Below are 15,831 nucleotides of genomic sequence, written 5' to 3'. Positions count from 1 at the left end.
AAGGTATTGGCTCTGTAAAGCATCCCTAGTTTTTTATGAGTTTTTCTCATGCAATTTTGTATATGCAGGTCAAGTGTAACATTATCATTCACTATTATTCCTAATAATTTGCAATGATAAGTGACTTCAATGGTTGCACTATCAAGAGAGAGGATATTAAATGTTGTTTTTTCATGACAAAGGGATTTGGGGGGAAAAAGTAATAGTTTATTTATTTATTTTTTAGGGTTAAGCATGTGAGTTACAAGGCCATGTTTCAGTTGCTGTTAAAGCTTCCTGAGTAATTTTTTGGAGGTGTGCCACATTGGCAGATGTGCAAATGAGTCTGGAGTCATCTGCATACTTTATTAGGGAGACCTATTGTGTAGATGTCTGCAGGGTGTTGGTGAGAATGTTAAAGAGGAGGGGACCAAAGATAGAGCCTTGTAGCACACTAGTGGTGACTGGAAGGTATGGAGAGGGGGTGGAGTGCCGTTTTACTGACTGATACCCATTGGACAGGTAGCTTTTGAACCATAGAAGGGTGGGCTTTGAGAGACCTAATGATGAGATTTGAAGTAGACGTTTCCTGTGATAAATAAGGAGATGAATTTGCCATTATCTCTAGCTATATTAACATATGGATCTACTTCATATGGTAGACATTTCAGAACGTCAAAGACCGTATGGTCGAGACCATATGATCGACATTCGAAATGTCGACTATTAAATAAAAAAAAACACAACAAAAACTTACCTTCAAGATGCTAGCTGCATCCCCTGTTGGGGGCTCCGCCTCCCTCACTCCCCGGACTTTAAATATACCAACTCCAAGATCACACTACAATGCAAAAGATGGAAATCCTTCCATTCCACACTGTAAAGAGATGCCAGTTCTGCATAGTCAGCATTTTGAATGTCGATCATATGGTCTCAGACATATACTCTTCTACGTTCTGAAATGTCGACCATGTGAATGGGATATAGATGTATATAAAATAATTTATAAACTACAGAGCATTCAGTACATTATTGCAATCAATTGTACAATATTTCTCAGTATATAAGTGCAGTATTCTGTCTAAGATGCAAGTACTTATGAAGTGTACAGTACAATATTGCAAACAATGCATATCTAGCACAGATGTGATCATTTATGTTACTATAGTACATTGCAAAATGCAAACCCCATCAGAAATTGAAAGTAGTACACTCTTCCAAAGTATGTATAAGCACTTTCCATATTATTGTGTCCCTAGTAAGCATAAGCATTTCTCATATCATTCTTCTCTTGTAAACATAAGCACTTCTCAAATCACAGTAATCCCAAGTATGCATAAGCACTTTCCTTAAATTCTGTTTTAATAAAGATTTATAAAAATAAAATTGTTTTAAAGTTAGAAGTTGAATGCTGTGTAACACTGTTTGTGAATTTGTGTTTATTTTCTCTTTTGTCTCTATCCTCTCCCATTTTTTTTTATTTTAATTATGCATTCCTTTCTCCTTGTTAAACTTCTAGCTCTCGGATTTTTGCTCATTTTTTACAAATTCAAACTCCTCGGCAGTAGCCCAGGCCTGTACTTCAAGGTTAAGGAATGTTCACTGTCTACCTTTCTAGGGATACCCTTGCAGGGTCAGGGCTATGGCACCAGTCCTGCAGGCACCCCAGAAAGTGGCAGTCTGGCAAGCCTCACTTAATGGGGGCTTTGTGACTTGGTTGGGGACCTGCTGGAGCAGGTCTTGTACAGATGGCTTCAGGCAACCAAAGTTTGTCTTCATCAGGTTGAAATCTCGCTGCCCCAGTAGGTGAAGACCACCTTGCCACCACAGGCCTCTATCCCCTAAAGATCAGGGCCCTCCACTGCAACACCATTTGGCAGTGGAAATATCTGAGGCTCAGTGGACTGTTGACGCCACCAAATGGCATCACTCCTTCTAGCCCTATTCTTTCTGCTACACTCTCTTACCTACTTCCCACCCACATTACTATCTTATATTAAAAAATCTTGAAAAAATAGAGGGTTTATCCCCAGCCAAAAAAGTAGTGCCCCTCCTCTCCCACCTCCTCCATCACAACCCTCTTGATGTGTTCCTTATTTGAATTCCTCTTTGTGTTTCGCCTTTTTCAATCCTTCCTATCACCACTTTCCATTATTAAAAGAATAGTGTGTCCACATAAGGCAACCCTATATAAAACATTTTAAACCCCTTTATTTTTTAAATATTAATAGTAAAAGCTGTGTAGTCTGTTTTTTGTCTTAAGTCTTTCAAGCATGACTGTGCATAGCCATGTCCCTCCTCATTATCCAAATATATACAAAATCATATGAAGGCTACCGGTGTCACATAATACTTTGTACAGACTTAATGCTTAACTTTAGGTACTTTGCAGTTTTGTTGCAAGCTGGCATGATTTTCAAAATGTATCTGCTATTCCTTATTCGGTACGAATAACCTGCACCTAGCTTATTTACATATGTGTGTAGTAGTGCTCTTTGCTGATAACCACTACGTAGACATAAAATTCCAGACTGGGGATACCACCCTTAGCCTTACAACAGTGCTTAGCTAAATATGCATCACTCAATACCATAGATCATTTTGCCTGGATATTTGTTTAATAGCAGCAGTACTATTGTTATCTATTTTGCAGGTAGTATCCTTTTCTCTGTTAAAGAAACTGAAGACACTGGATAAAAATGAAAGAAGGACAGCAACATAAATGTATAAAATGTGTATCTTTCATAAAAAGTTTATTTTGCTAAAAATATAAATCTCTAGTTTCTCACAATGCAAACAATGGACATGAATCAAAGTACTGGAATGCATCAGAATTTGTTTCTTCTAGTTTATGTTACATTTTTAAGATTTACTTGTGACTCATATACAAATACAGAAGAACAAAGAAAATGTGCCACTGTACCCTTAAAACAGCTTCTGTTTAAAAAAAAATGCCTGCTTAGTAGGCATGAAAACCTAAGTCTCATTCTCAAAAGTGGAAACGACATACACACACAGGATCCTCACTGACAGTCATGACCTTTATGCAAGTGTGCCATCAACGAAGCACTGTAGTTGATATTATAGTGTTCCAAAAGGGTATAGTATCAGCAGATCAGAAGGTATGTGTGTTTCCACATACAATACAAGAGTGTGGAATTTCTGGTTCTTTGTCACAATGTAGTATGTACTTTGTTTCTTAGAGCAGATCATGCAAAGTCAGGCAGCACAATTTATAAGTAAAACAAATTTGAGTTTTTGCATGTCAAATGAAAGATATTATGGCATTTCAGGCTTGTGGGATCAGTGCTGTACTGTGCTGAATGTTTTTGATACTAGTTTCTCTTCTAGTTTGGGATAAAAAAATGTAACTGGGCCAGACTTGTCATAGTAATATTTCTTTTTGCTTATATTTCTACAAACTGCGTTTTTCAAATAGAATCTTTTAAGTTGGGGAAATGCTGGGTTATTGATGTGTCTGTGTTTTTTCGTGTTTGTTTATGAGTGTCACTGACTGTTTCAGTATTCTAAGGCCAATAGTATTGGGTATGTGTGTTTCTCCCAAGATATTGCCACCTTCAAGCTGATTATATAATACAGCAAAGATGCAAGGTACAGGGCTTTCTTTTATGGGAGTTAAGGTAGTTGAATTAAGTAATAAAGGTACAAGGTATATGGCTTCCTGCATGGCACAGTTCCTGGACAGTGGGTGGCAACAATACACTTCCACACACTTATCTAATAGATATTCATGTACTAGTGGTCAGTGATCTACAAGATATATTGCACAAAGTGCTTGTACATCTTGTGGCAGTATGTCCAGTCTTCTCCTGTCTTTATGATGTAGCCAGACTGACCAGGCTGTACAAAGTGAACTCTAATAGCACTGCATTATAGAATAACAGAACTTGCCAAACACTATTCAACAAAACATGTTTCAATAAAAGTCCTGCTCCTCATTGGATTACAATTTTCAAGTCACTCTATGTTTACAACTGAAATCTTTCATTTACCAGTCAGAATTACTTTTAATATTTACAATTTCTGAATTCTAAGTTTGGTTTATTTCCACCATATAGAACAGTAAATAGGTTCATAGGTTCATAGGTAAGTACTAGGCTATCTGCCCGAGGGTATCTATAAGCTTAGCCAGAATGTGTTGGCTTTCACCTCCCCCTTAGATTAGGTCCAGCAGAGCCATTAGTTCCCTGTGTCTCTGTCCAGCAGAGCCAATGCAGTGATCCCCGGGGTAAATTTTCTGTTTCCCATCCACTCGTCAAGGTTTCTTTTGAAGAGTGTTAGTGAGGGGCTCTGCCTAATATAGACTGGAATCCTGTTCCAATGCATGGGGAGTCTCTGGGACAGGAATGTATCCCTTCAGCACATCCTATTTATCATTGTGGTGAGGTTTAGATCCCTAGAGCATGTGGCTCTCGGGGATTTGTTTTTTTTTTAGGTGGAGCATGTCCATCAATTCTGGGTTGGACATGGCCTTGTATGTCAGGCAGAGATCACCTCTGAGTAAGCGGTATGCAACCGAGTGCAGCTGTAGTTTCTTCAGTCGGGCTGCATAGTGCATATGTCTGAGGCCAGTAATCCTCTTGCTGAGGTACTTCTGTGGTCTTTCCAGCTGTTGCAGGTGTCTTGTAAGGTACATCCCAAATGGGGCATTGTACTCTATGATGGGTCTGATAAGTGATGAGTAGAGGGGCACAATAACCTCTTTTATTCTAGATGCTAAGTCTGCACCAAATGATAAGTTGGTGCCATTTAAAACAGCAATATAGAAAAAACATGGAATTTTTCATTCTCTAATGTCAAAGATGCTGTTACTGAAGAAAATGATAGTGAGACAATATTAATATAAAACTTTCCAACAGCAATGACACTTTCCAAACATACATGAACAAAAGGAATATTATTTATAATAAACACCTGATTAAGAAGGCGATGGATGCATTTTTGTTGGATCACTTTTCATACTACAAAAATGATGAAGGATTAAAAATAATTTGATAGAAAAACATTTCTGATAGCCTACTCGACACACGCTACTGTCATTTTCTTTCTGACCTAGTAGCATATATTGGACACATTCACTCATGAACTACATGGACCGACTCAAAGCCCTGTCATTATACTTGGTATCTTGCAGACTGCTAACAGGTGACCTGTATCTGACATACAAGCATCCTCCAACCCATTACTGATGGATTTACTGCACATCAGTAAGTGATATAGCATCACAAATACTCAGTTTAGGAATCTAAACCTCTTCTACAGCATCAACAAAATGGTTTGTAGGGACAGGTGTATTTCATAGGGGATATCACTGCTATGGAAAAGACTTGCCGTCCACATGAAGCAAAGCTCATCCTGTCCATTTTCAAATGCAATGTATGGAGAACTGAAAAGTTATCCCATGACTAATAGGGTTGCTGACCATCCGGAATTCTTCTGGGCTGTCTGGAATTAAGGGACAATGTCTGGAAAATGGAGACTGCCTTTCCCAGACAGCGTATTGTCCAGGAAAAATAAAATCAATTGTGGTGCACCTCATCTGGTACAACTGGTCATGGCCAGGAGATTTTTGTTTTAGTTTAAAATAAAATCACTTTTTTTAAGGGTATTCTTCTTTAAGAACACCCTTTGCATCTGGTCACACAGACACAGAAGATGAAAACAGGTTGCACACACCTGCTGTGTCTGTGTGACCGATTGTTTATGTCTTCGTCTTCATCATGTATGGAATTTGAATTCCAGAAGACATTTAAACTGTACAGCAGACTGTGAACAGACAAGTGAGAGGTAGATATGTATGTGTGCCTGTGTGTATGTGTGGATTTATGTCAGATTATCCAAGTTCCGAAACTTTGAAATTCATATGGCTGAGACCATATGATCAAAGTTTTGGAACTTCGAACATTAAAAAAAAAAAATAAAAGACATAAGAATTCTAGTTTTAATGTTTTGCAAGGGGGGCAAGCCTCCCTGCACCCTCCACACCCCGTACTAATTAAATATACCAACTCCAAGGTAGCACTACATTGTAAAAAAGGTAAATTTCCTGTTCTGCGTTGTACTGCGATCTCCATTCAAAACGTTAGAAGTTTCACAACTTTGATCATATGGTCCCAACCATATGACTTTCAAGGTTTTGAAACTTGTGTGTGTGTGTGTGTGTGTGTGTGTGTGTGTGTGTGTGTGTGTGTGTATGTGGAAGAGGGAGGTGGAGAGTGCAAGAGTGAGATAGGGGGTGTATGTGTGTGTCATACCTCTCAACTGTACAGATTTTCACAAAATGTCCAGATTTTTACCTTATATTTTTATTTTATATTTTTGACAAATCGCTGGGATGATCTAAGGATTAAAGTTACTAAATAATGACATGCATTTGAGTTTCAGACTTCATATCCTTTACAAAATGCATTCTAACACAAATCCTGTCATTCTAGCAATGTTCTAAGCTAGTTTTGGGCCTTTGATGCCCCCCCTCATTATGACAGGCTTTGTCCAGATTTCTTGTGCTATGAGGTTGAGAGGCATGGTGTGTGCATGTTTGTAAGAGGGAGGTGTGTGTTTTTAAGCTAGGTGCATGTGTGTGTGTGTGTGTGTGTGTGTGTGTGTGTGTGTGTGCGTGTGTGTATGAACAAGGGAGAAAGGGAGGTGTGTGTGTGTGTGTGTGTGTGTGTGTGTGTGTGTGTGTGTGTGTGTGTGTGTGTGTGTGTGTGTGTGCACGCATGTGTGTAAGAAGTACGTAGCATCATACCTATCGACTGTACAGATTTTTTTAGAGTGACCAGATTTTTGCCTCATACCTTTGGTCTGTTTTTCATAAAGTTGTGGTTTTCTGGGAAATCAGTGGCAAATCATTACAGATTGAAGTTAGAAAATAATGACAGACATTTGAGTTTCAGACTTCATTCCCTTCTGAAAAATGTATACTAACGCAAAATCTGTTATAATATTAACTTTCTAAGTTTGTAAGAGCAATACTTAAGAGAGTGTCCCTATTTTTAGGCCTTTGTCCTACTTTTATTTATGGCTTTGTCTAGATTTCTTGTTGTAAGAGGTTGAGAGGTATGGCATAGCATACCCCTCAACTGTCCAGGATTTTTCAGAATGTGCAGTTTTTGCTCCATATTTTTGTCTGTTCCTCATAAAAAGAACTGAAGTTGCTAAATAATGACAGACACTTGAGTTTTAGACTTCATATCCTTTAGAAAACTACATAATAACACAAATCCTGTTATTCTAGCAATTTTTTAAGTTCGTGAGAGCAATATTTGTAATCTTACCCTATTTATTTTAGGCTTTTCCAGATTTCTTGCACTAAGAGGTTGAGGTGTGTGTGTGCGAGAAATACACTAGTTAGGTTTAGCAGGTGGCTAGTAATTTGCTTAGGCTCAAGACCTGTACCTTAGCTACAGGAAATGAGAGCCCGAATCCTCTGCCCCAACTACCAAGCTGCTTTTTTCAAGGAACTAACTTTCAGATGCATTTTTCAAGGAATTTAGTTTCAAGTACATTTTCAAGGAATTGTGAGCTTCAAGGGAAGAGAAGTTTACTGCTGCTCATGCTAAGTCTATTTACAATGTGTAACTGTTTTGTTTAGTAAATAGTCTCACTACTGTGGTATAGACCTCTAAAGCATTGTTAGTGACACAACAAGTAGCATTCTTGTGTTCTAAGCATGTAGATGGTTTGTTGATAACTGTGTTGCATTTAAAGGGGGTGGGGTGCTGCAGTCCTGAGTACGTCCTCCTTTGGATGAGATACCTAGTAATAATGAATATGTTTTCAGTTTTCCATCCAATCCCTATTACAATATTATTACAATATTACAATATTACCAGCCTACCATTTTTTTAATGTAACATAGGCAATTTATTCTTCAAGGGCAGCAGGCACTGAATTTGTAGATGAAACCCTGAAATATAAAGTTGTTTGCTAGTGGCAACCTTATCATTAGTTGCAGAACTATTTAATGTGGAATTATTCAGATGACATTTACTTCCGCAGAGATTTGATTGATATTGGTGGATTGTAATGACAGAAGTCTGAGTGGCTTTGAATGGTTAAAATGTTTTGAATTGGGCAGTTTTGGCTTTATTGGTTCATTTGTTTTGTTTCATTGCTTCCTGGAAAAATGTTCAAAACTATAAATTTAAAACATGCTCTAACAAGTGGTGCTATATTATGCAAGATATATCATTTAATTATTATATATTATAATTTAGTACAATGAGGAAGGTGACTCAAAGAACTTTGCATGGTTCTAAAAATGTGTGCAAGGGGCCTATGATTTCAACACAGCGCAAAGATAGCCTTAATCCACCACTGGCCAGATGCATTTTCTTTGAATGCTGGTTTCAATGCTGTTTCAGTGAACGTGAGTTTCAAAAGCAGAGAAGTTTTATTATAAGAGTGGGATGCTGGTGCAGTGGTTAGCATTGTTGCCTCACAGCAAGATGTTCTCTGTTGTGATGCTTGGCTGGGGTGCCTTCTGTGCAGAGTCTGCATGTCCTCCCTATGTTTGCTTGGGTGTCCTCCCACATTCCCAAGATATGCTTGCAGGTGGGATGGACATTCTAAATTGGCCTTGTTGTGCTTGTGTGTGCCTTCTGGGGAAAATTGAGCAACTCGACACTGTAAATCTCTATTGCCACTCATTCTGTGGACCGATGATCTGCTGTGGTGACCCCCAAGAGGAGCAGACAAAAGGAGAAGAAGTTTTAATGCTAAGACTGTTTTCATTGTAAGACTGTATTACTCTGTTTAGCAAATGTCTATCAGTGTTTGTGCTATAAAATTTGAAATAAAAGTTTTAAATTAAATCAAAATATATGTAATCATTGTAGAAGTAAAGCAGAAAACAGTATGCACACTGAATGTTTTGAAGAGTGTCTATGGCAATTGGGGAAAAATGGAGAAACAGTGAAATAATGGGACACTGGAATGTTTTTTGTGTGTGTGTGTGTGTGGGGGGGGGGGTACTAAAATTACATGCATTTTGCTTTCATGTACATGTCCAGAATTTTTGACATGAAAAGTTGGCAACACGAAAGACTGCCCTCTGTACTACTAATGGACAGAGGCAGCCCCTAAATGCTTTATCCTTTGCATTGGTTCCCTCAAATTATCTACAGCAAGATCTCAGTTATTCTCTTTAGGGGTAATATATAATTATCGACCATGGGATGGGTACGGCCAATGTGTAACCAAACGGGATTGGTTATTTTTAGCAGAAAAGGGAAACTGTCTAGGCTTAAAATGACCACAAGGTCAGCTAGCCTAGTACTTGGCTATGAACCTATGTTATTTTATTCATTTATTAATGAGGCAGACCCACTAGGCTTAACTGCCACTTTTCAGGGGAGATCCAAAAGCACTGGTGATAAAACTCACACAGCAGTAGGCAAAGGAGATCAATCCATGGATGACAGGCTGAAGCCTATTAGCAGTTTTGAGCCTTAGTCTTCTGTGCTAAATTGTCAAACTTACTTGCTGCTTTTTTCATCATTTATACTGTATTAAAACAAAGGTTGAAAATAATGCCCTAGTTAAGCACCTGGTTCTTCTGTTCAAACACAGTTTATCAGAGAGGAACCCTTCCACTTTAATTCTTGCTCCAATCCTTCATTTATCTTCTTAATTAACCTGATTATTATATCAGGGAATGCAAATGCTTCCACTGCCATAGTCATATAATTCCAGCATACTCTGTCAAATGCTTTCAGTACAACAAGACCCTCTGACAACAGCATATTTTCTTAGATTGTGCTTCCCTCTGGACCATCATCACTCTTCTGTTGATGTTGTCAAATGTTTGCCTCCCCTCCATAAAGCCACACTGATCCTTATATATCAGTTTTGCCATTCTTTTAACAACATAAAACTTTATCATTATAGTTTGAAACTGAAATGGGTCTATATGAAGCTGGGTCTGATGGGTCTTTAGGTATTACAGCCACCACAGCTTTCCCCCAGGATATTGGTGCTTCCGCTCCTTTTAAAGTAGTGTTAAACAATCTAACACAGGTTTTTGTCTCTCTCTAGCTCAGGAGCTGTCCCTCAGAAGAAGCCCTGTGTGGGGCTATGAATGCTCAAAAGGTCTGTTCTGGATAGCTGACAAAATGTGACTGAATGTTACTGATCGGAAAACTCTGTATGTTGTCTGTGTATATGCAGCTAATTACTGATATTTGGAGTTTCTGGAGATCATGGGAGTAGTACTTGCTGTGGTATGCTCCTTCTTTTGTGGAACTTCAATGCTTATACGGGGAATAATGAAGATATTTTGAAGAGAGCTATTGGTAGCCATGGTCTGCATGATCTGTACCTAAATGATGAACTGTTATTGGACTTCTACACCGGTTTTCCTTAATGAACACCATGTTAGAATGCAAGGTGTTTTCTAAGTGCATTTGGTACCAGAAGCATCTTGGCCCAAAGGTCATCGATCATCTGTGGAGTTGTGCTTGTAAATGTGAGTTAGGGCCACTCCACGGAGTAGAGAGATAAAAGTTTGACAATGCTACAGGCTATCTAACTCCAACTAGTGGCTTGGGTGTCTGATGGACTTTATGTAGAGAATGAGAGAGAGGCTGCTGTTAGCTCACCCATCTTTGGGGGAGCAGCTCTGTTTTGTCATATGAGTGACACACAGTGGAAACAGTAGGTGTCTGCAATCATTGGGAAAGTGTGCAAACACCACATATGCATGTGTGCTTACACACAAAGAGACACACATACTCACAAAGTCAGTATTATGACAGGGGAACCAGGCAGTGTAAAGCAGCATTGCTACTACTATACTACCGCCCCACCATTCTCTACAAAATAATGGTGCCCACCTACAAACCAGTTTTCTTTTTCCTTCTCAGCAAACACATGAAATGGAAACATCAGCGGTGGATTTTTAGCAACAGAAGCATTTACTGTCCTCTGTTGTAAACAGCATTTGATGGGGATGTGTCTCGTAACTCATACCATGAGACAGTAAATTAGAACTGTCAGCTATAGAATTCAGGTGACAAAGGTAAAGCAACTGTATAGAATATAAACTGATCATTCTGAATTCTGAGTAAATGGTTCACTTATTCTTATGGTAATTTATAGTTTTTCTGCATTATGAATTATTGTCTGTGTACAGCCAGCTTATTATTAAACAAGCAATCACCAGCTATTATTCAATGATAATAAAAACATTTATATTAAGATATATTAAACTTACAAATGTCAGTATTGGTAGCTTGCTCTTCTGAATAGATTTTGCAGGGATTGTACAGTCACTTTATATAGGGACTTCAGCAATGTCAGGCTCTCGTCTGAGTATAACACATTTGTTAGTCCACCATGAGTTTCTTCAGCGAATTAAGGTAAGCTGGGATAAGTGATGATGTATCTTCGTCATTCACTAGCTTCTCTGTTCGTCCTTCAGATCCTGTAGAACTTGGTGATCTCACTAGGGAGATGAGTGGTGAGCTGTAACCCTGTAGTATAAAATACAGAAGGACATTAATAATGCCATATGTCAATTCCACGACTACTCTTCAGTGTTAAAGGCTGGAACCAGAAGGAGGAATTGAGATAGCCATAGGTTCATTCTCCACACCTGCACACATGTGAGAACAAAAACAATCACTCACACACACACACACACACACACACACACACACACACACACACACACACACACACACAGACACACACACACACACAGCAGTCTAATAAGGACACCTGTTGACAAATAGGTTGATAAGTTCACAGTTGCATTCTAGGCACTTTAGACATTTATATATGGGCTGACTGTTGGTTATGACATGATTTACAGACTGTGACAGAGATGTAGGTACCAGACCTGGTGTGTATTGTTTTTATTTTCCATCCAGTGGTACAAGCTATCTTTAAATAGCGTTAGGGAGGGACTTTGTTTCACATGGATGGGGTGCCTATTCCAGAGAATGGGAATTCTCTTTAATAAACCTCTCTCTCCAATATGTCTTATTTCTGTTGCAAGCACAATGTAGGCCTTTAGATGCAGTAGTCATGATGCTGCTTGTTTTGCAGTTGAGTTGTGCAAGAGGTTTATCATAGTGGAGTCCAGGGATCCCTTGTATGACAGGCACAGATCACGTCTCAGTGGTCCACATGAGACCAAATATAGAGAGAGTTTTGAGGTGATCCACAGTTGACATTCTGTTCATACCCTGTATTTATTTTATAAGGAACCTTTTCTGATATTCTAGTTGCTGCAGTTGTCTCAATAGGTATATACGGAAGGGGAAATTATACTCGATGATGGGTCTGATGAGGGCACAGTATAGCAGCAAGATGACTTTCCTGGACATAGATGCCATACCCTTACTTATAAATTGAGCAACATAGAAGGATTTCCTTACTTATCTCGGACACATTGGTTGAAGGCTAGTTACTGTCTGCATGTGTTCCCAGATCACTGACTAGTAGGTCAACACTTAGGGGTGTTTTATCAATGACATAGTTTCTCTTGTTGTGATTAAATGTATCATGACCACACATCTCCTCCATCTAGCAGGTAAGTAGATAACAGCCTTCTGAAGTGCTATGTGCACACCTCCAGGACTACCTTGCTTTACTCTCCCTTCAGGATCCCAGTCGTTCTGTTGATATGTGCTGATTGCCACAGGTTCTTGGGTTCTTGCACAAAGTTCTGCAAAGTCTTTTCTTCTTCAGTTGTGGTGCCAGTCAACTAATACTAATTTAAAATTTAACACATGACTTATGCTTAATTATCTGTTAATGTAAATTACTTCACACATGTATCTTTAGAATGGTTTTGCTTAAATCAGACTGCTGGTCCGATCATTTCATTTTGTCAGCTATGATCTAAATGACCCAGAATCCAAAATTAGAGAAAGCTGACAGTTTGAATGGGGGTGTAGAATGCATTTTACTTGAACAGAATTTTATCTTACATCTTCATTCTCCCTAACTTCCCCTTCTCCTCATGCCTCTTTTTGTGTGAATTTTGAATAATGCACTCTGTTTTTTCTTAAACCCATGAAGTGTGCTTAGTGTATGTTTTTTTTTTTCTTTTTTGACACTGACTGTTCTGTGTGTAACAATTTCATAAGATCTTTTCTAATGATTGTTCTCAATGACACTGTGTGTGTGTGTGTGTGTGTGTGTGTGTGTGTGTGTGTGTGTGTGTGTGTGTGTGTGTGTGTAGACAAGATAACCTAGCATGTAGACCTATGACATGGTACTTTCATTTTTAGGTTACCACATTTCTGTTCTGTGCATTTCAGTAGAAATACATATGTTGGTATGGGATGGGCATAAAAATTGATGGCAAACATGGGCTTCAGATTTACACAAGCACACACACACATATGTGTGTGTGTGTGTGTGTGTGTGTGTGTGTGTGTGTGTGTGTGTGTGCGTGCGCGTGTGCGTGCGTGTGCGTGTGCGTGTGTGTAGTGACTGTTCAGGAGTCCAGTCCTCCATGCTTCATTAATCTGTGTTGTACCCACAGTACTTTCGCAGTTTAACCATCTGATGACCCTACTGCTCCACAACAGGGCTGTACAGTGTCTGTAAAGCAGCTAATGTAGGAGCACAATAATGTAAAATGTTTACTGTCCTTAGAAAATCATTTCTGTTGGGTTTAACTGCATGACATGGACAGTTTAATTGCAAGCATTTTCATGAGCTATGTATCAACCAATAATGCATAATGGCATGCAACACATTACCTGTACTAAGTACAGAAACTTATAAATAAATAAAGCAGCAACACTAAGTAAAAAAAAATCAGTTCTATAAGTAACAAATACATTTGGTATATCTACAGCTCCCAGAAACCAAATTCCCCAAGCCAAAAGTCCCAGACATATAATGATGATAATTCTTTTGATATATATTTGCATCAGCAGTGATTTGTTTGTTTTAAGAGATTTCTCCATGTTTGTATAACTGTGGAGTTGGTGTATGTCTGAGTATGCATATATATATATATATATATATATATATATATATATATATATATATATATATATAATTTTTTAGGGGAGGTCTTGTCCCTCCCATATGAGGGAGTACCCCTGCAAAAAACATGTATTAATTTTTTTGTTGCATTGCTTTTTCATTCATTTGAATTCAATGACTTTCTTCATAACCAAAGTATACCTTGACTTTTCGAGTGGAACCCTGTTTTTAGTTTTGTATAGGAGCCTATCTTCTCCATGCAGTTCAGTTTATCAGTTAAAACTGCCACTGTTTTTTAAAGCTCATTCACTAAGTATAATGACTGATTCCATTTGTACTTTTATAGAATTTACTTTGCAGTTACACCTGCTAAACAAACTCAATTATTTACTGCCCACCTAATTTAGTTCACTTTCCTGTTGCATCCACTTAGGTTTGCTGTCACTCACAGAAGTTTGTTGAAACTAAATGACTTTTTACCACAAAATAGCATGCAAATAATCATTTATCTGTTTTCCTCTATATGGCAGTTTTTAGGAGAAACATTTATTCATCTTTGGGGGCCTCCCTCTTACAGAATAGAAACTAACTGACCTTAACAGTGGTGACATGGGATACCCCCACAACCATATGACTGCTTGTTGTTTTACTGTGTAATTTCAATAATATCACATGTGAATTCTGCACCACAGAAACATAGTGGTGGCAGGATCCCTATAAATATACATGGGTTCATAGGTCATTGGTGTGTACTAGGCTAACGACCTCTATTGCCTTTTTTACCTGAATCATGCTTCCCAAATCTCTGACAATATCTGGTTCCCTGGGGCTTGGGAGGTGAAACATTTATAAGCAGGAGCCTGGAGATAAATATTTATAGGCTGCCTGTGTCCACTAGAGACATAGGTGCCACACCAGGGATGAATTTCCTGTTCCCCATCCAATTGTCTAAGTTACACTTGAATTGGATTAAGGAAGAACTCTGTTTCACATGGATGGGGAGACTGTTCCAAAGAAGGGATAGTCTCTGGGATACATACCTCCATCTCTGTCAGGTCCTATTTAAATCAAAGGCAAAGTTTGAGTCTTTAAAATGGGTAATTCTGGTATTGTTTGCTTTGTGGATATGCAGGAGGTCCTTCAGGGTGGGGGTCTGACAATGCCTTCTATGCCAGGCATAGATTTCCCCTCAACAGCCTGTATGAGACAGAATACAGGGATAGAGCCTTGAGGTGGTCTGCATAAGACATGCTACTTACACCCTGTATTCTTTTAGTGAGGAACTTTTGTGGACATTCAATTGTTGGATATGTCTAGTTAGGCACATACCAAAGGGGGCATTACTCAATGATAGGTTTGGTGAATGCTGACTATAGTAGAACAATGACTTCCTTGGACCTAGGTGTCACACCTTTGATTTCCTCACTACTGTAGACACCTGATGGTCAAAGGCAAGATTACTGTCTATGTGTGTCCTCAAGTCCCTGACCACTAGCACGACTATTAGGGGTGTGTTGTCAGTATGATATTTACTAGGGTTGGATGACTTCCTGAAGGATACTATCACATTTGTAACACCAATTTACACTTACCCTGAAGTTGGAGGTCTAGAGGGTTACTGGGTTGTTGGAATCAGGTGAACGACAGGCCCCAGTATGAGCACTTGCACAATTCCTCATTTGCAGACTATGCAATACGAAATAATTAAAGTCCTCTCTTGAAATTAGTTATGCTTAGGCAAGCCCTAAAAGCTAAAGCTTGGCATAGTGTGCTACAGTCAAAATAAACTGTTTTAGATTTTGGCAGTAAATCAGATTTCCTTCAAGAATTTAGTCTGTGTGTTTCTGATCTATCTAGAGCTTTAGCATTGCTCTGTCAGAT

The 15,831-nt window shown here is 38.7% G+C and overlaps 1 protein-coding gene across 1 annotated transcript in view; it reads right to left on the bottom strand.

Annotated features, from left to right (window-relative positions):
• Positions 1 to 10,654: 10,654 nt before the first annotated feature.
• LOC122788697 (myosin-16-like) overlaps positions 10,655 to 15,831 on the bottom strand; it is a 949,629-nt gene continuing 944,452 nt past the window's right edge. Inside the window, exon 23 of the mRNA XM_044055593.1 lies at positions 10,655 to 11,474. Coding sequence (XP_043911528.1) covers positions 11,328 to 11,474 — 147 coding nt within the window. The 3' untranslated portion in view covers positions 10,655 to 11,327. The remainder of the gene's footprint in view (positions 11,475 to 15,831) is intronic.

This window comes from Protopterus annectens, chromosome 14.part0 (genome assembly GCF_019279795.1).
Source record: "Protopterus annectens isolate FY-2018-M chromosome 14.part0, PAN1.0, whole genome shotgun sequence".
NCBI lineage: Eukaryota > Metazoa > Chordata > Ceratodontiformes > Protopteridae > Protopterus > Protopterus annectens.
Note: the sequence above shows the minus strand (reverse complement) of the source record. Positions and strands in the feature narration are given on the sequence as shown.